The sequence below is a fragment of the Amblyraja radiata genome, chromosome 24 (assembly GCF_010909765.2).
Source record: "Amblyraja radiata isolate CabotCenter1 chromosome 24, sAmbRad1.1.pri, whole genome shotgun sequence".
NCBI classification, from domain to species: Eukaryota; Metazoa; Chordata; class Chondrichthyes; order Rajiformes; family Rajidae; genus Amblyraja; species Amblyraja radiata.
Genome location: NC_045979.1, coordinates 17,996,011 through 18,019,258, shown reverse-complemented (window position 1 = coordinate 18,019,258; position 23,248 = coordinate 17,996,011). Strand labels below are relative to the sequence as shown.

Below are 23,248 nucleotides of genomic sequence, written 5' to 3'. Positions count from 1 at the left end.
TTGTTTGTCGAGATAGACAATTATATTCTTGTGTTCCAACTGATGTAAAAAAATGGTGATAAATTTCATACTAAACAGATAGAAGATTTTTTTTAAACATACAGCTGATTTTACATATGTGGACAAAAGTGATACAAAGTGCTGAAGTAACTAAGTGGGTCAGGCAGCATCTCTGGAGAGCAAGGATAGGTGACGTTTTGGGTTGAGATGATTCCAATCCAGAACGTCACCTATCCATGTTCTCCTGACCTGCTGTCAAGATGCATTCATTGTTTGACTTCAAACGTCCCGTTATTGAACTACAGTAGCTCCTCCCTATGGATACAGAATGAATATTATTTATATAATTCAAATAACATCAGCAATATGCTGTCGATCTTTCTTTATAAACATATTTCTATTGAGCATTTGATCAATTTTATGATTGTTTTTCTGCACTTTCAGTGTTGCTAAACAAGGAATAGGATTAAAATGTTAGATAGACTATTATAACATTTCACAGGAATTGTGTAATTAATTAATGTTTCTATTTGTCTCTCGGTTTTTTGCTGGATTTGATCCTTAGCCACTAAAGAGCAGAAAGTATCCTGTTTGGACATGTACACCCCTCCCATGCTTGAAATAAAATTCAAGTTAAAAGTGATTTCTAAATGTCCAAACATTTTTTGTTGCTACTCTGTCATTAAAACTGCAGCGGTTAGGGGAACTGATGTGCTGGTCTCCGTGTTCGCTTCCATTTTTATAACTGGGTAGGTTTCCAGCGACTAAATTGACCTCCTCCCCCTTCTGTCGTGGGGTGGAGTGACTCCCCCTCATCCCCATCCCCAATCTTTGCACATCCCCAATCCTAGACTTTCCACTCATCACTTTAATTTCATGTATCTTGTTGTATTTTATGACTGTGGCAGACCAATTTCTATCGTATCGTTCGTATCCTGATACGCTGTATTTACAGTAGTCGCTATCTCTAATTTTACACACAATATACAATCCATAACATGGTCAGTGTGAGAATAATACTTGAGCAGAATGCTGGGGTCCTGCTGCCAACCGGGTGAAGCCGATCTGTCAAAGAATAAAATACAAGTAGTGAGTTCCTCATAGTTTCATTTTTTAACTAATAACATAATTTAGAGTTACAGCTTCATATAGCACGGAAACAGGCCCTTTGACCTAACATGGAAACAAAGAACTGCTGACGCAGGATAATACCAAAGATAGTACTTTGTTAGCCTTGGGGACTATTGTGTCACAGCTGCATGAACTGATATACTCTTTGGTGTAGCACAAGGTAGCTGCCTTGGCCCGGTACTCTTTTCCTTGTATATGCTGCTGCTAGGAGGAGTTATCTATCCATTTATTCATCTATTTATTTATTTATTTATTTAATTCTTTATTTCGAACAGAATAAAAAGCAAGTGTGAAACAGCATACAAAAAACAAAACAAGAATATTTATAAAGTGTCATAAACAATATCTATAAATAAATGAAATCGTATGTGTCCAAAAAGGAGCAGGAAGAAGCCAAAGCTTATTCATTCCCACCCCTTATTCAATTGCTTATAATTATCTTATACAAATTTAGCAGCTATATGTACACCATATGTACACCAGCAGCTATATGTACACCAAATTATTTACATTTATACATTAATCAAATATTTACAAAGACATACAAAAAAGTTATCAGACAGCGTAATGTACATTTTGTAAGTTATGTTGATGACACTCAGTTATGCTTCTCTGTCAAACCCACTGATGCAAATGCCTTGAGTTCTCTGACCTCCTGCCTATTTTCCATGAAAAAAATGGATGAATGCTAACTTTCTTAAACTCAACGATGACAAGAATGAAATTTTATTACTTGGATCAAAACCCAAGAGAGAGATGTTACTCGGTAAATTGGGAAATTTGACTGCCTGTCAAACAAGAAGTCACAAGCCTGGGGGTAAAAAATGACCATGATCTTAATTTTAAATCTAACATAAATAAGGTAACAAAGTGTGCTTTCTATCTCCTCAGAAATATTGCTAAAGTAAGGCCTTTCTTAACTCAACATGACTGTAAAAAACTCATACATGCTTTCATACCATGCAGACCTGATTACTGTAATGCCTTATTTACCGGTCTGCCTTTAAAAATCCACCAACAAGTTGCAGCTCATTCAAAATGCCGCAGCCCGGCTTTTAACAAATACCAAGAAAAGTGAACATGTCACCCCAATATTATACTCCCTTCATTGGGTCCCTGTGAGATCCAGGATCGACTATAATGTTCACCTTCTTGTCTATAGCCCTAAATGGCTTAGGAGCAGCATATTTTACAGAGTACCTCCTTCCCTCTGCCCCTACCCGAGCACTCAGGCTTTCTGATGCCGGCCTGTTATCCTCTCAATGCCACAGCAATAAGAAAATTGGTGAAGCAGATTTCAATGACGCCCCCAAGCTGTGGAATACCCTACGCAGGGCCATGAGAGACGCCCACTCAGTTGACATTTTTAAAAGGCAGCTAAAAACGTCTCTTTTCAATCATGTTTTTAACTGACTTTACTTATTTTGATGACATTGTAAAAATTACCTTTATTCTCTTATATTTATCTCAGCACACCCTTCAGCAGGTTGTGTGCTCATATAGCATATGGGACTCTGTATATGGGACTCTGTATATGGGACTCTGTATATGGGACTCTGTATATGGGACTCTGTATATGGGACTCTGTATATGGGACTGTATATGGGACTGACACCAAGGCAAATTCCTTGTATGTGAATACTTGGCCAATAAACTTGTTCATTCATTCATTCTGTATTTGACCTCAGTGTTTTTAATTTTTGTCCTTTTACACTCTCAATTTTTATTTTTTATTTTATATTTTTATATAAATCTGTGCTTTTTATGTTATTAACTGTCTATGTCCTTACTGTTTTAAATTGTATGTTTGTTTAGATCTGCGTTTTTGTGAAAAAGCACTCTGGGCTGCATTCAATTGTATGAAAAGTGCTATACAAATAAAGTTATTATTATTATTACTATTATTATTATTAAAGATAGACACAAAGTGCTGGAGTAACTCAACTGGTCAGGCAGCGTCTCTGGAGTAAAAGGATGGGTGACGTTTCATTGTCGCTTCGACAGCCCAACCCGAAACATCACCCATCCTTTTTCTCCAGAGATGCTGCCTGACCCGTTGAGTTACTAGAGCATTTTGTGTCTACCTTTGACCTGACTGGCCCATGCCGACCAAGATGCCCCCTCTACACTAGTCCCACCTGCCTGCGTTTGGCCCATATCCCTTTAAACCGTTTCTATTCATGTATCTATCCAAATACAATTCTTGCAATTAATGACACTGAAAGAAGTCATGCAACACATTGACAGATAATTGATATGTAAGGATGTCAAGAGTTATGGGGAGGAGGCAGGAGAATAGGGTTGGGAGGGAATGATAGACCAGCCATGAATGAATGGCAGAGTAGATTTGCGGACTAAATGGCTTAATTCTGTTCCTAGAACTTATGATCTTATGAATACATTCAATGTTGTCACAACTGTTCACAGCCATTGGAAAAGCAAAAACGATTGATGAAAGTAATTGTGAGTTGTCACAGAAATGTGGATTATTAACAAAGAGGGGCGGCAAAGTAGCGTAGCGGCAGAGCTATGGCCTTACAGCGCCAGAGACCCGGGTTCGATCCTGACTACAGGCGCTGTCTGTATGGAGTTTGTACGCTTTCCCAGTGACCAACGTAGGTTTTCTCCGAAATCTTCGCTTTCCTCCCACACTCCTAAGACGGTTAATTGGCTTGGTATAAATGTAAATTGTCCCTAGTGCGTGCAAGGTAGTAGTAATGTGCAGGGATTGCTGGTCGGCGTGGGCCGAAGGTCCTCTTTCCGCGCTCTACCTCTAAGCTAAATTAAAGGCTTAAACCGAGAGGAATTAAGACATCGTGAGACGTATTTGAAAATTTATACTAATGGTCAAAAGACACATTAGAAATTATCACAGGAGTTCTGGAGCACAGTAACTGGTGCCAAGTACTATTTTAGTTTAGAGATACAGCATGGAAACTGGCCCTTCGGCTCACCGAGTCCACGCTGACCAACGATTACTCATGCACTAGTTCTATTCTACACATTAGGGGCAATTTACAGAAGCCAATTAACCTACAAATCTTTTTTTTTGGAATGTGAGGAGAAACCGGAGCTCACAGAGAAAACCCATGTGGTAACGGGGAGAACGTACAAACTCCGTACAGACTGCACCCGTAGTCAGGATCGAACCCAGGTCTCTGGCTATGCAAGGCAACCACTCTACCGCTGTGATACTGTGCCTCCATCAATATTAGTAATTGTTTTCCAATCAAAGCAACATTAAACCTGAGTGTATCATGAAACCTGAGTGTATCTGTACCATAGGTCCCATCTGACAGAAACCCTTCTCTTCCATCGATGAAGAGTCTTCAGGTTGAAGGGAGGAGAGGGTGAAGAATAGAACCAACGTGAATTTGGGAGAATGGACATGGGCAAACATTGGTTTGATGTGCAAGGAGAAATAACATTAACAGCGAGCAGATAGTTTCTTACCTTTTCTCCTCGAACCTGGCATGCTTTTCTTTCCTGATCCTGGATATGATTCCAGTTTTTCCCTTGGCTCAGACACTAATTTTGGCTTCAGATCAGTCTCCATCACAGTCTTCAATTTAACTTCAAATTTAGACACTACCCCTTGGCTCAGGTCCTGGTTTTCCTCTCGCTCTGCGGTTAATTCAATGTACATCTCTGGTTCTGGGCCTGATTTAGGATTGTCGTCTGGTTCTGAAATTGGTCCCTGGTTGTCATCAATGTCTGGGCTTCCTTGAAGGTCATCATCTAGTTCTGAGCTTGGTTCAAGATTATCATCTACTTCTGAGCTTGGTTCAATGTTGTCATCTTGTTTGGAGCTCGGATCAAGGCCATCATCTATCTCTGAACTTGGTTCAAGGTTATCGTGCAGTTCTGAGCTTGGTTCAAGATTATCATCTACTTCTGAGCTTGGTTCAATGTTGTCATCTTGTTTGGAGCTCGGATCAAGGCCATCATCTATCTCTGAACTTGGTTCAAGGTTATCGTGCAATTCTGAGCTTGGTTCAAGATTATCATCTACTTCTGAGCTTGGTTCAATGTTGTCATCTTGTTTGGAGCTCGGATCAAGGCCATCATCTATCTCTGAGCTTGGTTCAAGGTTATCGTGCAGTTCTGAGCTTGGTTCAAGATTATCATCTACTTCTGAGCTTGGTTCAATGTTGTCATCTTGTTTGGAGCTCGGATCAAGGCTATCATCTATCTCTGAACTTGGTGCAAGTTTATCGTCCAGTTCTGTGCTTGGTTCCAGATTATCATCTAGTTCTGAGCTTGGTTCAACATTCTCATCTAGTTCTGAGCTTGGTTCAAGTTTATCATCTATCTCTGGGCTTGCCTCCAGATTAATATCTGGTTCTGGCCTTGGTTCCATGTGTGCCTCCGGCTCTGGACTTAGCTCAGGTTTGGCTTCTAGCTCTGGTTCTGCTTTTGTCTCTGTCTCTGCATCTGGTTTCACTGCGGGCTGTGGATATGGCTCCTGTCCCAGATCCAGTTCCAACTCAGACTCTGTAAAACAAATTACATAGCACCTTCGAAGTTAATTTAAAAAATATTTTCCCTCACTACCTGAAGAATTGGGAGATGCTACACTTTACCATACTTTAGACTTTACTTTAGACATACACGAAGATGTTCACTGGCCCACAGATTCTGCGCTGAGCGGCGATCACTCCTAATGCTAGCACTACCCTACACACCAGGGACAATTTACAATTTACAGAAACAAATTAACCTGCAAACCTGTACGTCTTTAAAGTGTGGGAGAAAACCGGAGCACCCGGAGAAAACCCACATGGTCACAGCGAGAACGTACAAACTCCTTAAAGGCAGCACCCATAGTCAGGATCAAACCCGGATCTCTGGCTTTGTACGGCTAACTCTACCGCTTCACCACTGTGTCGCCACAATTTCATAGGAGCTGGATTTGGATGGTTTTTGTATGAAGAAGCCCTTGCTAAACTGGTTAATGAAGAGTAACGAGATCATTTCCCAGAGCGGTAAAGCAGTACATTACAAAGCGGAATATAATTGTTTCCAAAGGTATGATGACCATTGTCCCAGGCTGTCAATGCGGAAACCCCTTAGTAAACTAAACTCAGACATAAGTACCATCTAAAGTGCGACTTCACCCTTATAGTCTCACTGTGTTCAGCTCCAATTCTAATACTTTCAATTTGGAGTACTAGGGTTAAATTTAGAGTTTGACAAAGTGGTAGGTAATATTTGCATAACCGGTATAAGTTATATAAACCAGAGACAACTCTGCATATGTACACTTCTACAATATCACTAATGTTATATAAAATAGGTGAGTTAATTTTGGACTTGGATTCCAACTGAAAACGTCACCTATCCATGCCCACCTGAGATGATGCTCTAGTTTTCTCGCATATCCTACAGACGTGCGGGTTCGTAGGTTCATTGGCCTCTGTAAATTGCCTCTAGTTGTAGGGAATGGAAGACAAAGTTGGATGATATCAAACTGGTTTGAATGGGCGATCGGTTTGGACTTGGTGGGCTGAAGGGCCTGTTTTCTTACGGTATTTCTAAAACTAAACTAAACTAAATAGTTACTCTCTCATTTCTCTTAAAAAAATGTTTCCCTGTCACTTTACCATCAACTCTTAAAACAACTTCCCTCTTTACTCTAGGTACATCAGCCATTATCTTGAACACACATTTCAAATCAAGCCCTCACCGTTGCAGCCAAAGAGAATACAATTTTTTTTCTCTTTGTTTTTCAAGATCTGTATTCTTAGATATGAGATGGGAGAAGAGGGAGTGACCGGGGTGAGACTCATCATTGATTATGCTGGTGGCCTTGCTGAGGCAGCGTGAAGTGTAGACGGAGTCAAAGGAAGGAAATCTATGTTGACCCTTTATTAATTTGACTCAGTCCATTAAATTGAGCAACAAAAAAATCTGCTGGAGGAATTCAGTGGGTCAGGCAGCATCTGAGGTGGAAAATGGATAATCAATGTTTCGGGCTGAGGTTCTTCCGCTGGGCTGCTCAGGCCATTTACTTCCACAGATGCTGTCTGAACTCATGTGTTCTTCCAGCAGTGTGTTTCTCGCTCAAGGTCCCAGCATCTTAGTCTCTTGTGCTGCAGTTTATAAACAATGTCTTGATGTATTAATTCAGAATCTGTTCAGAAAAGCAAAGGCAGGCCAAAGCTAATGAGGATTAAGTTCTCCTTGTGGGGCTGAGAGAAAGATTCCCACCACATGTGAAAGTAAACAATGAGACTTGGCTGCTGAATCTCCACCGAGTTATGCTTTGATGCAGTTCGGACAAGTTGGCCTCTTGCTCTCCTCGTGGATACCAAACTTAATATGTTATTGCTGCGCCACTGATGTCAAGATTTTCAGATGTTTAGTTTGGTCACCGCCCGTCTGTAATGGAAGCTTGGCCCACATTAAAGTCAGTAAGGATAAAGTGTACAGAACCCTCAATGATCACAAATTGCCCGCCTCGTGGATAATGTGGATTACAATGTCTTTTAAAAATCTATTTACAATCACATTCATAGAGTCATAGAGACATGCAGCATGGAAACAGGTCCTTTGGCCCATCAAATCAGCACAGTGGCGCAGCAGTAGAGTTGCTGCATTACAGTGCCAGAGACCCGGACTCGATCCTGACTCTGTAGTTGGGGAGTTTGTACGTTCTCCCCGTGACCTGCGTGGGTATTCCATGAGAGCTCCGTTCCCGCCCATACCCCAAAGACGTACAGGTTTGCAGGTTAATTGGCTTGTTAGAAATTGTAAATTGTCCCTAATGTGTGTAGAGTAGTGTTCATGTGCGGGGATCGCTGGCCGGCGCGGACCTGGTGCACCGAGGGGCCTGTTTCCGCGCCGGATCTTTAACTAAACTAAAGATAATGCCAACTGTCATGCATCTGTTTACATTAACTCCCAAAAAATCAAATGTTATTACATTGAACATAGAATGTTCCTTGCAGTAAAATTGGGTTATATATACTGCTAATCCCCACAAGGAGAACAGCTTGCACAGCTGTGCATCAAATACCAACTCACCTCAACTTACAATTCCAATTCCAACTCAATATATTTCTGCAACACCCCCCAACACGGCTCCCCCTCTGTGATTCCAACCGCTCTCTGGTTCTATGACCACGTGTTAACCCGGATTCACTTCCAGTCATGGGTGTTTCCTCTGCGCTTGTCTGCATCTGATGCCTCGTGGCTTCTAACTCCGGTTCCAGACCTCCCAGTTCAGACCCAAACCAAATTACAGGTGCCGATACAAAGAGAGACTGTAGGAAGGGTTCTGACCCAAAACTTCACCTATTCCTTTTCTCCAGAGATGCTGCCTGACCCGCTGAGTTACTCCAGCATTTTGTGTCCATCTTTGGTGTAAATCAGCACCTGCAGTTGCAGATGACACCACCGTAGTGGGCCAGATATCAAATAATGATGAGACGGGAGCACAGGAAGGAACTCTATGAACTATGTCCACACTGACCAGCGATATCCGTAGACTAGCATTAACCTACAACACGAGGGACAATTTACCCATTTTTACCAAAGCACAATTAACCTACAAACGTGTATATCTTTGGAGTGTGAGAGGAAACCGGAGCACCCGGATACGGTCATGGGGAGAACGTACAAACTCCGCACAGGCAGCTCTCGTAGTCAGGCCCAAACCCGGGCCTCCGCACCACTGTGCCGCCCTATTAAGTCAGATCTAACAATGTGAAGTAAATGGAAATTACTGGCGTGTTAATACCAGAATTGTTGAAAGTTACTCTGGGGATGGGTCCCTGTTGGGTCAATTCTTCAGTCGAACCAGCCCTCAAAATACCACAAAGATACTCACCGCAAAGGTTATCAATGCACTTAAATTCATCGGGACAGTCGCTGCAGGGGGTCCCTTTTTTATAAGGATTTTCTCCAAGCACGTTGCCCCTAAAAAGGCAGTCAATATGTTAGCAAAATCCTCTGTCAGAGACATTGTTTAATGGTTCAATGGTAATTTATTGTCAAATTGTCAGATACAGTGCAGGTCTACACCTGCAGTACAATGAGACAGTACACTGAGTCGCCAGATTTGGCGCCATTTTCAAGTCCCAGTTGTTGTAAGTGCAGGGTTCTTAACCTGACCATGAAGGCCCGTTGTCCTGGCAACACTGCAGGGTCGGCCTGGCCAAGCCTGGCCGTGGTGGAGAGGTCATGAAAGGTTGTGCCATAAAGCAACAGATTACAGCAGCTTTTAATCATCCTTTGCAATCTAAAGAGATATCCAATAGGTGAGAATTATTGCGACTGTTGTGTGAGGTAAGCATGTGAAAACATTGTGTTGCTCCATTACAGGAAGGATATGGAGGCTTTGGAAAGGGTGCAGGAGAATTTTCCGGAATGCTGCCTGGATTAAAGGGTATTAGCTTTTTAGTTTAGAGATACAGCATGGGAACAGGCCCATCAGCCCACCGAGTCCATGCTGACCATCGATCACCCATTCACACTAGTTCTATGTCATCCCACTTTCTCATCCACTCTCTATACATTGGGGGCAATTGACAGATGCCAATTAATCTACAAACCCGCACGTCTTTGGGATGTGGGAGGTAACCGGAGCACCTAGAGGAAATGCATGTGGTCACAGGGAGGACGTACAAACTCCACACAGACAGCACCCGAGATCAGGATCGTATCTGTGAGGCTGCAGCTCTACCGGCTGCACCACTGTATCCTTACCTCTACCGAGGATTAATTTACAATAGTCAATTATTTGGAATGTATTTGGAATGTTGGTGGAAACCAAAGAATCTGGTGGGAACCCACGCAGTCACAGCGAGAATATGCAAACTCCACACAGACTGCACCCAAGGTCAGCATCAAATCCGAGTCACTGCAGCTGTGAAGCAGCATCAAAAATCACTGTACCCATCGTCCAACTTCTAATGAGAAAGCACCGTATTTTCTCCTATTTCTACCAAGTATAATCCACCATATTTTGACTTAGAGTGTAAAGATTAATTGATTGAAGGATGCAGCATGGAAACAGACTCTTCAGCCCACAAGTTCACGCTGACCATCGATCGCCCGTTCACATTAGTCTTTGTTTCACTTTCACATCCGCTCCCTACACACTTTTTCAGAGGCCAATTAACCTGCAAGCCGCATGCCTTTGAGCTGTGGGAGAAAACCAGAATGCAGAGGAAACTCACATGGCCACAGGGAGAACGTGCAAATTCCACACAGACAGCACCCGAGGTCGGGATTGAACCAGGGTCTCTGGAGCTGTGAGGGAGCTGCACTAGCTGTACCATTGTGCTTTTGTCCATGTCAAGGCATTATTAAAAATTGTCAATTAACCTTTGGAAATTATGTTTGGAAGGTTGGTGGACACCAAAGTATCTGGTAGGAATCCACACGGTTACAATGAGAACATGCAAACACCAAACAGACACCACCACAGGTCTGGATTGATCCTGGGTGTCTGGAGCTGTGAGGGAACAGCAAAAACTTAATTAATATTTGTACTTACGGAGCTAAATAGTTGCACACCAGAATGGACAGGTTTTTGTCCTCCAGACCTTCCAATTCATCACAGAAGTGGCTGGCACAGCCCACTTTATCAGTGTCAGCCCAGACAACCTGTGGTCAGGATAGAATTATCAAGAACAACATTTTCGTTCAATTAAATAATTTTTCCACACCCATTCAAATATTCTTAAACTTTCAATACTGCACAGTGGCGCAGCGGTAGAGCTGCTGCCTTACAGCGCCAGAGGCCCGGGTTCGATCCTGACTACAGACTGCGTGTGTTTTCCTCGGGTGCTCCGGTTTCTCCCCAGACTCCAAAGGAAAAAGAGGTGTCCAGACAGAAATATCTGAGAGTGGGCTCAACTGGGGAGATCTCGAAAGAACTGCCAACAACCGAGTGAGGTGGAGGACATTTGTCAATAGCCTATGCTTCCTAGAGGAGCAAAGGGCTTAAGAAGAAGAAGTAAGAAGAAGAAAGACGTACAGATTTGCAGGTTAATTGGCTTTGGTAAAATTGTAAATTGCCCCTAGTGTGTAGGGTAGTGCTAGTGTGCAGGAACCAATAGTCGGAGCAGTCTTGGATGGCTGAAGGGCTTGTTTCCACATTGTATTTCTAAACTAAACTGCTAAAAACAGTTTCATGACAACATGGATAAGTTTGTGTCTTTTTTGTAACCACCATCTGCAGAGTTCCATGTGTCACCATCACCAAATTTGCCTGGATTAGGGGCATTAACTACAAGGAGAAGTAGAAACAAAACACTGCAGATGCTGGTTTATACCATAGATAGATACAAAGTGCTGGAGTAGCCCAGCGGGTCAGGCAGCATCTCTGGAGAAAAAGGATGAGCGACATTTCGGGTCAGGACCCTTCTTCAGTCAAATGAAAAGTCCCAACCCGAAACGTCACCCATCCTTTCTCTCCAGATGCTGCCTGATCCCCTGAGTTACTCCAGCACTTTGTGTCGATCGTAGTTACAAGGAGAAGTTAGACAGACTTGGATTGTTTTCACTGCAACACCGGAGGTTGGGGGGAGATCTGATAGAAGTGCATAAAGTTACGAGAGACAGGGATATAATAGACAGTCAGAACCTAGACAACGGAACTGCACATGATGGTTTACAAAAAAGAGACACAAAATGTGGGAGTAATTCAGCGGATCAGGCAGCATCTCTGGAGGACGTAGATAGGTCTGAAGAAGGGACTCGACCCAAAATGGTGCCTTCCAGAAATGCTGTCTGACCAGTTGTGTGACTCCAGCACATTGTACCTTTTTTTTTTTTACAGTCAGAACCTTTATCCCAAAGTGGAAATGTCAAAGACTAGAGGGCATCACTGTGAGGGGAAAAGTTTAAAGTAGATGTGTGAGGTATGTTTTTTTTACACAGAGTGGTGGGTGCCTGGAATGCACTGCCATAGGTGATGGTGGAGGCAGATATGGTAGTGGTATTTAAGAAGCTTTTAGATCGGCACATGGAATGGAGAGATATGGATCACATGCAGGCAGAGGAGATTAGTTTATCTTGGCATTATGTTCAGCATGGACATTGTGGGCTGAAGGGCCTGTTCCTGTGCTATACTGTTCTGTGTTCTATGTTCATCATCATGAATCAATTCTCAAGCATGGTGGTTGTGCAACCTGTTTATGCCTAAACATACATGTTCGTCTGACCTGCTGTATCCAATCCATTGCATTGACAATGGATCCAAAGAAAACCCGATCACTAGTATTGATCCTCTTAGCAGCGTGTGACATTGTCAATCATATATTCTTTTGGAACCGTGTCACATTATAAGAATCCATCAACTAGTTATGATTATTCACACTTTTTAGAAACACTTCATTCTGAACAGCATCAGCCTGACGAAGAACTTGCACCAAAAATATTACCTCTGTTTCTCTTTCCGCAGATGCTGCCTGACCTGCTGGGTGTTCCCTGCTATTCTCTGATTTTATTTCAGAATTGCAGCATCTGCCTTTTTTTGTTTTGTCTTGTCAGTGATGGGTGGATGTTTATTCTGAGTGCAAAACTGCAGCAAAGAGGCTGGTAGAGCTGCTGCATCACAGCGCTAGAGACCCCGGTTCGTTCCTGCCCTCGGGTGCTATCTGTGTGGAATTTGCACATTCTCCCAGTGACTTGCGTGTGTTTCCTGCGGGTGCTCTGGTTTCATCCCACGTCCCAAAGACGTGCGGGTTTGTGGGTTAATTGGGCCTCTGTAAAATTGCCACTAGTGTGTGGGGAGTGGATGAGAAAGTGGGATTAACATAGTGTGAACGGCTGATTGATAGTCGGCACAGACTCGGTGGGCCGAAGAGCCTGTTTCCATGCTGTATCTCTAAACTAAAAAGCAAAGGGCAGCTGATGGGTAAGTAAGGGAAAGAATAACATGCAATTGTACAGGGAAGTAAGAGGAGGAGGGGGTGAAACCTGATGGGATTATTTTACAATAGTCAATTATTTGGAATGTATTTAGAATGTTGGTGTAAACCAAAGAATCTGGTGGCAACCCACGCAGTCACAGCGAGAATGTGCAAACTCCACACAGACTGCACCCAAGGTCAGCATCAAATCCGAGTCACTGCAGCTGTGAAGCAGCATCAAAAATCACTGTACCCATCGTCCAACTTCTAATGAGAAAGCACCGTATTTTCTCCTATTTCTACCAAGTATAATCCACCATATTTTGATTTAGAGTGTAAAGATTAATTGATTGAAGGATGCAGCATGGAAACAGACTCTTCAGCCCACAAGTTCACGCTGACCATCGATCGCCCGTTCACATTAGTTCTTTGTTTCACTTTCACATCCGCTCCCTACATTTAGAATGTCTATCAGAATGAATAAGGATCCCGTCCAAAACATCGCCTGTCCATTCCCTCGCGACCCAAAACATTGTGTTTTGTTCAAGATTGCAGCATCTGCAGTTCCTCGTGTCGCCAGAATGAAATTGGATCACTTAGCCAGGGAACACGGTTCTATCTCGTTTGCAATAAAACTTACAGCTCCTCCAAACCCATTTTTAGGCCAGATCTTTTTCACTAATTTAGATTCTCCAAAGCAACGCCTGTAATCAGTCATGTTCTTAAATAAATAAAATTCGTTCCCAAAACGTCCCCACCCGAAACGTCGCCCACCCATGTTCTCCAGAGATGCTGCCTGACCTACTGCGTTACTCCAGCAATTGGTGCCTTTTTTTTTAGTAAACCAGCATCTGCAGTGCCTTGTGTCTACATATAACTTTCCAAATGTTTAACCTCACATATTCTTCAATTGATTGATTTCAGTTTACGTGAATCTGTTTTTTTAGTTGATTTAAAACTGTTACCAGTTAACTTAAGTGGCACGAAACAGATCAGATTGGTGTTATGAGCATCTGATTAACATTTATAAACACGCTCATTTATTCACCGGTTTTCAGTCATAGAACATAAGAACCTGCACTGTACAGGAACAGGCCCTTCGGCCCACGGTATCTGTGTGGACCATGCTGCCAATTGGAATGAATCCATCCATATAAATGGTCTATATTTCTCTACTCTCCGTCTGTACTTGCACCTGTCTAAATGTGTCTTCAATGTTGCTATTGTTATTAAAATTAATGTACAAAATTATATTTTATGGAAAATGATATTACTCTTGGTTGGTGGATGGACCTGATAGATTAAACATGTGGAAGGAAAGTAAGAAATACTGAGGGTTTTGTTTCCATGCTGTATCTATATATTTAAAAAAATAAATTGAAATGTCATACCTGGGTGTAGTGTCCACACATCTTGCCTGGAGTGCACTCCATTGTATCATACGTATAATCTGAAACTTCTAAACACCAATGCTCCACAGCACCCTCCAGGTCGATGGAGCCAGTAACTGCATATAGATTTTCACCAGTTCTTCCCCGATCTTTATTGTGTCCCCAGACACATTCCTTTGCATAATTAAAAGCCATTTTTTCCAAATCGTCGTCCCATTTCTAAAAATACACAAATGTAAAAATAAGAAACTATGAACGAGTTAAGTCAAAATAGGAACACTAGATGGTGGTGGTTAGGTTTATGTTTAAGATTATCACATGTATAGTTTTGTTTAGAGATACAGTGTGGAAACAGGCCCTTCGGCCCACCGAGCCCACGGCAACCAACAATCACCCCTTCGCACTCGTTAAGTTCCATGTTATCCCAAAGGTAGACACAAAATGCTGGAGTAACTCAGCAGGTCAGGCAGCATCTCTCGGGAAAATGGATAGGTGACCCTTAAGTGGCGGCGCTGTGAAACGGCTGCGGCTCGCCTGCAGTCTGTCTGTTTTTACTTTTTTGTGTTGTTTTTTTTGTCTTGTTCAGTTAAACTTTTGGTTATTAGGTTGTGTTATGTGTGGTGGGGGGTGAAACAGGGCTTTCTGTCTCTCCCTTCGGGGGAAATGCGACTTTCTTGTCGTATCCCCCTTCTCTTCCCCCGTCTGAGCAGAGGCCTAATGGCGGAGCTGGCGGCCTCCAACCTGCGACCGACCTCGAGGATCCGGAGGTAGAGCCAGCCAGGACTCACCAACGCGAGGCTGGCCGTCCTCGAGCTGCGGCGGCGTTCGGGCAGCGGCACGACTCGGCGCTCCAGTGAGGGTGGACGGTGCGGGGCTGTGACACTCCAGTGAGGGCGGCCCGGCTCCCGGCTGGAAGGCACTCCCGTGGGGGCGGCCCGGAGCGGGGCTGGAAGGCGCTCCCGTGTGGGCGGACGGCGCGGGGCTGAGACGCTCCTGTGTGGGCGGCCCGGCTCCCGGCTGGAAGGCGCTCCCGTGAGGGCGGACGGCGCGGGGCTGAGACGCTCCTGTGTGGGCGGCCCGGCTCCCGGCTGGAAGGCGCTCCCGTGTGGGCGGCCCGGTGCGGGGCTGGAAGGCGCTCCCGTGTGGGCGGCCTGGCTCCCGGCTGTAAGGTGCTCCCGTGAGGACGGCCCGGCTCCCGGCTGGAAGGTGCTCCCGTGTGGGCAGCCCGGTGTGGGGCTGAGACGCTCCCGTGAGGGCGGCCCGGTGCGGGGCTGAGACGCTCCCATGTGGGCGGCCCGGTGCGGGGCTGGAAGGCGCTCCCGTGAGGGCGGACGGCGCGGGGCTGAGACGCTCCCGTGTGGGCGGCCTGGCTCCCGGCTGGAAGGTGCTCCCGTGGGGACGGCCCGGTGCGGGGCTGAGACGCTCCCATGTGGGCGGCCCGGTGCGGGGCGGAGAAGGTGCTCCGGTGGCTGAGGCGGCGTTCTGGCGGCGGCGACCTGAATCCGGGGCTCGGCCGCGGGCCAGTGGATGACATCGTCGGGAGCTCGCGGGTCACAGGTTGATGCCTGTTTTCCGGAGCTCCCGTGGCAACAAATGCGTCCGCTGGACTGGAGGGGGGCAGCTTTGACCACCCCCGGGCCGCGGAGCTTGAACCGCGGGACTGACTTACCATCGCCCAGTGGGGTATCGCCTCAGCGCAGAGGGAGAAGAGGAGGGAAGAGACAGCAACCCTAAGACTTTTGCCTCCATCACAGTGAGGAGGTGCTTGGTGAACTCACTGTGGTGGATGTTAATTTGTGTTTATTGTGTGTTGTTTATTATTACATGTATGGCTGCAGGCAACGACATTTCGTTCAGACCGAAAGGTCTGAATGACAAATAAAGGATTCAATTCAATTCAATTCTTCAGCCCCGACCCGAAGCGTCACTTTCCCATTTTCTCCAGAGATGCTGCCGAACCTGCGGAGTTACTCCAGCACTTTATATCTATCTACGCCTTCTGCAGTTCCTTGTTATTACATTTTTTGCACTCTCGTATCCTATACACTAGGGACAATCTACCAAAGCCAATTGACGTACAGACTTGCATGTCTTTGTTTCTAGAGCATGCAAAACAAAGCTTTTCACTGTACTCTGGTACAGCAAACTCCATACAGTTGGCTCCAGGATTGAACCCGGGTCTCTGGTGCTGTGAGGCAGCATCTCTACTGCTGCGCCACTGTGCTTTACTGTAGCAGTGGCACTGAGTGGTGGAGCAGCGGTGCAGGACACCGACAACATCGCCAAGCCAGGCCGACCCCTGCATCTCCGACCCAGTGCCACTGCCAGGACAACGGGCCTCAAATGACAAAATAAGACTCAATATTTTTAGCAACTCCCTAACTTTATGTATTATAATTGGGCAGTAAATATTAAAAATATGATTCACCTGCTGGACAATTCTGCCCAGCAGGCGGACTGGATTGTAATGGAAAAAGGGGATTGCTCCCCGAGTAATATAGGAGCGATTATCCTCTCACCAATAAATCTGAATAATAAAAATTATAATAAAAACCCAATTATACATAGCACAATTAGAACATGGAAACAAATAAAACAGAATCTAAAATTAAGAAACCTATCTCTCTCAATACCAATAGCCAATAACCCATCGTTTAAACCATCAATCATAGACAAATCATTTATACATTGGGAAAGAATGGGAATCAAAACGCTCGAAGATCTGTATGAAGTGGGAAAATTACTATCATTTCAACAACTACAACTGAAATATAATTTGAAAAATAACCAATATTTTAAATATCTTCAAATTTGTGATTATTTGAAAAAATACACAAAAGACTATCATAATATGCCTTCCGACTTACTGGATGAAGCAATGAAGATAAAGGCGGAATCAGCTAACTTAATATCGTACTTATATAATATCATTTTAAACATAGAAATACCCACAACAGATGGAATTAGAAGAGACTGGGAACAAGAATTAGCTATAAAAATTTCAAAAGAGAGCTGGGATAAACATTTACTACAGGTGCATAAATGCTCGATCAATGTACGACATACGCTTATCCAATTCAAAACATTACATAGACTATACTATTCAAAAACTAAATTAAATAAAATCTTTCCCAATGTTTCACCAATCTGTGATAAATGTCTGTGTCAAGAAGCTACCATAGCGCATTCTTTTATTTTTTGTACAAAAATCCAAAAATTCTGGCATGGAATATTTGATATTTTTTCAAAATTAATTAAAATAAAACTGGTACCAAAACCAGAATGGATCATTTTTGGGATATCGGAAGATATCCCTGAATTAAATGTGTATCAGAAGAATTTACTCAATTACGGGCTAATAATGGGAAAAAAGCTCATACTTAAATTCTGGAAAAATGCGCCCACACCAACAATAAAAATGTGGATATCAAATATGTTTGAAACATTACATCTGGAAGAGATGAGATTCCTCTTAGCAGATAAAGCAAACCAATTCCAAAAGACGTGGTCTACGTTTATGGACCTATTACAAGCATGAGGTGCAATAGTAATTTTTTAAAAATAAATAAATAAATAAATGGTATCAGGACCTGGCATTGGGAGATAAAACAACAAAAACAGACTTGGTTGGTAGTCTTTCTGCGGAGTTTAATGTTATAATAGAGCGATTGTCCTTACTTTCTTTTTCTTTCTTTTCTAGGGTCTACTTTCTTACTTTACTTTCTTCTCTAACTTCTTTTCTAAGGGGCTTTCTTTTCCCAACACTCTTCTGCACTTCACAACTCTTGCGCACCTTCTTTACTTTCCTTACTTCTATCTTTTTCTTAAAACTTAAAAAAAAAAAAAAAAATGAAGCGGTACAAAAAATGTATTAAGATATATGTGTTGTGTGTTATTGTAATTTACCGTACTTCTAATAAAAAAAAAATAAAAAAAAAAAAAATAAAAAAAAAAAATATTTTTAGCAACTTGATACTTGGAAGGTACAAGATGGTGGTGGAAATGTGGCAACATCCTCGTAAACCTTTTCCAGCTTGACAACATATTTCCTATAACATGGTGCTCAGAACTGAACACAATACTCTAAATGTGGCCTCACCAACGTCTTATACAACTGCAACATGACCTCCCAACTTTTATACTCAATACTCTGGCTGATGAAGGCCAATGGGCCAAAAGCCTTTTTGACCACCCAAACTACCTGCGACTCCACCTTCAGGGAGCTATGAACTTGCACTCCTAGTTCCCTCTGCTCTACAACACTACCCAGAGCCGACCATTCAGTGTGTAGATCCTGTCGAGTAAATAAAAATCATCTCCGGCCTGTGGAAAGAGAAACAGAATTAGCATTTCAGGTGAGAGACTCTTCTGTGGAACTGGGAAAGAGAAGTTAAAAAAAAGGCAACCTTAAGTTTAGTTTAGTTTAGTTTATTGTCACATGTGAAAACTTTTGTTGCGTGCTAACTAGTCAATGGAAAGACTACATGATTTCAATCGAGCCGTCCACAGTGTACAGATGCATGATGAAGGGAATAACATTTAGTGCAAGATAAAGTCCAGTGAAGTCTGATTAAAGACAGTCCGAAGGTCTCCGATGAGTTAGATGGCAGGTCAGGGAGTATAGTAGCAGGGAAGGTGGTGGGAGGAATGGATTGGACAAGGAAATATCTGTCATAGGATGAGAAGAGGTAAAGTAGCTAGTGGATGACTTACAGCAAAAGTGGTCAGTGCTGATACTGGGTGGTACAGTGGCACAGCGGTAGAGTTGCTGCCTCACAGCGCCAGAGACCCGGGTTCGATCCTGACTGCGGGTGCCGTCTGTATGGAGTTTGTACATTCTTGCAGTGACCGCGTGGGTTTTCTCCAGGTACGCCAGTTTCCTCCCATATGCCAAAGATGTACAAGTTTGTAGGTTAATTGACTTCTGTAAATTGTCCCTTGTGTGTATGATAGAACGAGTGCGAATAAAATGTAATAAAAAGGAACTGCAGAAAAGCCGATTTATACCGTAGGTAGATACAAAAAGCTGGAGTAATTCAGCAGGTCATGCAGCATCTCTGGAGAAAACAGGTAAGTGACGCTTCGGGTCAGGACTGAAGAAGGGTTCCAACCTGAAATGTCACCAATCCATTCCCGAGAGATGCTGCCTGACCTGTTGTGTAATTTCAGCATTTTGTGTCTGTCTTTGGGATAACATCAAACTTAACTAGTGCGAAGGGGTGATTGGCGTGGACTCGGTAGGCTGAAGGGCCTGCTTCCACGCTGTATCTCTAAACTAAAGTAAACTAAATTAAACTAAACTATAAGGTACACAAAAATGCTGGAGAAACTCAGCGGGTGCAGCAGCATCCATGAAGCGAAGGAGATAGGTAACGTTTCGGGCCGAAACCCTTCTTCAGACTGATAGGGGGTGGCAGGGAGAAGGAAGGAAAAAGGGAGGAGGAGGAGCCCGAGGGCTGGGGGGAGAGGGAGGAGACAGCTCGAGGGCTAAGGAAGGGGAGGAGACAGCAAGGGCTAACAAAATTGGGAGAATTCAATGTTCATGCCCGCTGGATGCAGGCTCTCCAAGCAGAATATGAGGTGCTGTTCCTCCAATTTCCGGTGTTGCCTATCTCCTTCGCTCCATAGATGCTGCTGCACCCGCTGAGTTTCTCCAGCATTTTTGTGTACCTTCGATTTTCCCGCATCTGCAGTTCCTTCTTAAACTAAACTATACCTGGATTCAGCTTTGTAACAATGCAAGAGCTGGAGTGAGATGGTTCAGTGAAAATGGGATGGTGAATTAAAGTGCTGAATATATCCACACATTGTTCATTTGTTTTTCCAATTTGCATTATTGCAGTACATTGTATGTGCTGTCTTGGTCCTGTACATTGAATTTATACATTGGGGAGGAGGAGGCTTCCAGAACATTCTCCTCCTCAGTTTAGGCAGAGTCAGAAACATGTGAATGCCTAAGATAAGGCTGGAGGACTTATGAGCATCTTCAGCCTAGAGTGGATAATCCATCTTGGCTTTCCCCTACGGTGTTCACGATTACAGTCACCAATCTTCAGCCAACTCAATGAGCTCAATGTGGTATCAAGAACCAGCTGAGACATTTGGCCTGAATGACCAGACCATATCCAGACAGTGGTGCGGGAGTCAACTTCCACAGAGAGTTATTCCATTGGCCAAAGCTGTTCCAATACAGAGATACAATATTGCATCTACCTGACAAATTGGCTTCATTCTTGGAACTCCCCGTCAACAACGGCGTGGTAGTAACTTCAGCAGAAGAATTGTACAGTTTAGTGTAGTGTTTTATTGTCACGTGTACCGAGGTACAGTGAAAAGCTTTTTCTTTGTTGAGTGCTGTCCAGTCAGCAGAAAGACCATACATGATTACAATTAAGACATCCACTTTTTCTTCTTCTTGCATATGGCGTGCACAGCCTAAAGTTGTAAGACAACTTGTTCTATTTGATCTTATTTGATTGTGCACGCCAGGTTGATTGCATTCGTCGAAACAGGGCAGACCACGTGAAGATTGTAATCTCCCACCCCAAGCCATCCACAGTTTACAGATACAGCATAAAGGGAATAAAGTTTAGTGCAAAATAAAGTCCAGTAAAGTCCAATTAGAGATAGTCCAAGGGTATCCAATGAGGTTAAATGGTAGAGCAGGACCACTCTCTAGTCTAGTTGGTGATAGGACGTTTCAATTGCCTGATAACAGCTGGGAAGAAACTGTCCCTGAATCTGGAGGTGTGCATTTTCAAACTTTTGTACCTCTTGCCTGATGCATCAAAACAATCTAGACGCCCCCCCCCCAAACAATCTAGACACCCCCCACCCCCACCCACCCCTTGATTGAACCCTGTCTTGCACTGGTTTCTCCCCTCTTTTTCACACAAAGGGTAGTGGGTGTATGGAACAAGCTAACAGAGGGGTAATTGAGGCATGGACTATCACAACATTTAAGAAACAGTTAGACATGGGTGAGACTAGTGTAGCTGGGACATATTGGCAGGTGTGGGCAAGTTGGGCCAAAGGGCCTGTTTCCAAACTATGACTCCACGACTAGTACCTGCCTCAACAACCTTCTCCATTTTCCATAAAATATAATTTTGTACATTAATTTTAATAACAATAGCAACATTGAAGACACATTTAGACAGGTGCAAGTACAGACGGAGAGTAGAGAAATATAGACCATTTATATGGATGGATTCATTCCAATTGGCAGCATGGTCCACACAGATACCGTGGGCCGAAGGGCTTGTTCCTGTACAGTGCAGGTTCTTATGTTCTATGACTGAAAACCGGTGAATAAATTAGCGTGTTTATAAATGTTAATCAGCTGCTCATAACACCAATCTGATCTGTTTCGTGCCACTTAAGTTAACTGGTAACAGTTTTAAATCAACTAAAAAAACAGATTCACGTAAACTGAAATCAATCAATTGAAGAATATGTGAGGTTAAACATTTGGAAAGTTATATGTAGACACAAGGCACTGCAGATGCTGGTTTACTAAAAAAAAAGGCACCAATTGCTGGAGTAACGCAGTAGGTCAGGCAGCATCTCTGGAGAACATGGGTGGGCGACGTTTCGGGTGGGGACGTTTTGGGAACGAATTTTATTTATTTAAGAACATGACTGATTACAGGCGTTGCTTAGGAGAATCTAAATTAGTGAAAAAATCTGGCCTAAAAATGGGTTTGGAGGAGCTGTAAGTTTCATTGCAAACGGGATAGAAACGTGTTCCCTGGCTAAGTGATCCAATTTCATTCTGGCGACACGAGGAACTGCAGATGCTGCAATCTTGAACAAAACACAAAGTACTGGAGGAACTTAGTCGGCCAGGCAACATTTGGGGAGGGAATGGACAGACAATGTTTTGGGTCGCGACCCTTCTTCAGAATGTCTATCAGAATGAATAAGGATCCCGTCCAAAACATCGCCTGTCCATTCCCTCCACAGATGCTGCCTGACCCTACGAGTTCCTCCAGCACATTTTTGCTCCATTTCATTCTCCCAACAAACCTCTCGATATATTCAATTTAATGTCAATATTACCAGCCGAGATAGATTAAAAACAGATTCACGTAAACTGGTTTTCACACAAGCCCAGAAGAATCAAAGCCAATTACCATTCTCAGCATGTAGGAGGCATCTTGCACCTGAGCTCGATATTTATTGTGAACATCGACCAAATCTTTCTTCTCCGCTTCGGAAAGAGCAAGGGTCCGCTCCAGGAATATTAAGGAAAGAAACAGCAACGCTTTCATAGATCCAACCGCCATCCTTCCGTCCAGGCGAGCTTGTGCATTTACGAGCGAGGTCTCTCAGTCAAAGCGAAGCCCATTGCTCATATTTAAAACTGTGCCAACACTGACGCGACCACTTAAAGCTGTGGCGGTTCTTGCTTCCAAGAACATTTGACGCCTCAGAGGACGCGTGCTTTGAAACGGAGAGAGCCCCAGGGAGATCTCAGTGAGATGGGTGGAGAACAATACACGCGAAGCTCCAAGAAATTCACAAATCCAGATTAATTTTAATAACGACAGCAACATTCAAGAGGCATTAATAGACAGGTGCAAGTACAGACAGGGAATAGTGAACATAGACCGTTTCCATGCAGATGGATTCATTCCAATTGGCAGCATGGTCCACGCAGATAGTGTGGGCCGAATGTCCTGTTCCTGTACTTCAATGTTCCATGACTAAATACCAGTGAATTAATGATCATGTTCAGAATTTATAATTTGACTGGGAACAATTTTATATCAACATAGCACAATTAATATTGAGTTGAAGAATATGTAAGGTGTCAAACATTTGAAAAGTTATTATGTAGCCACAAGGAACTGTAGATGC

The 23,248-nt window shown here is 43.5% G+C and overlaps 1 protein-coding gene across 7 annotated transcripts; it reads right to left on the bottom strand.

Annotated features, from left to right (window-relative positions):
- LOC116986806 (peptidase inhibitor 16-like) lies at nucleotides 1–22,783 on the bottom strand. 7 transcript variants are annotated; one of them, XM_033042516.1, is made up of 8 exons: nucleotides 22,522–22,783; nucleotides 14,387–14,605; nucleotides 10,634–10,743; nucleotides 8,963–9,051; nucleotides 5,378–5,625; nucleotides 4,992–5,227; nucleotides 4,585–4,931; nucleotides 1–1,065 (listed from the first exon to the last, which is right to left on the bottom strand). In XM_033042516.1, the coding sequence occupies exons 1-8, from the start codon at nucleotides 22,672–22,674 to the stop codon at nucleotides 974–976; spliced, it is 1,494 nt and encodes a 497-aa protein (XP_032898407.1). In that variant the 5' UTR covers nucleotides 22,675–22,783; the 3' UTR covers nucleotides 1–973. The 7 variants fall into 7 exon arrangements, with proteins under 7 accessions (XP_032898407.1, XP_032898409.1, XP_032898410.1 ...); XM_033042518.1 differs by having other exon boundaries at nucleotides 4,585–4,902; nucleotides 4,993–5,227; XM_033042519.1 differs by having other exon boundaries at nucleotides 4,585–4,902; nucleotides 4,993–5,022; nucleotides 5,233–5,625; nucleotides 22,522–22,780.
- Nucleotides 22,784–23,248: the final 465 nt, after the last annotated feature.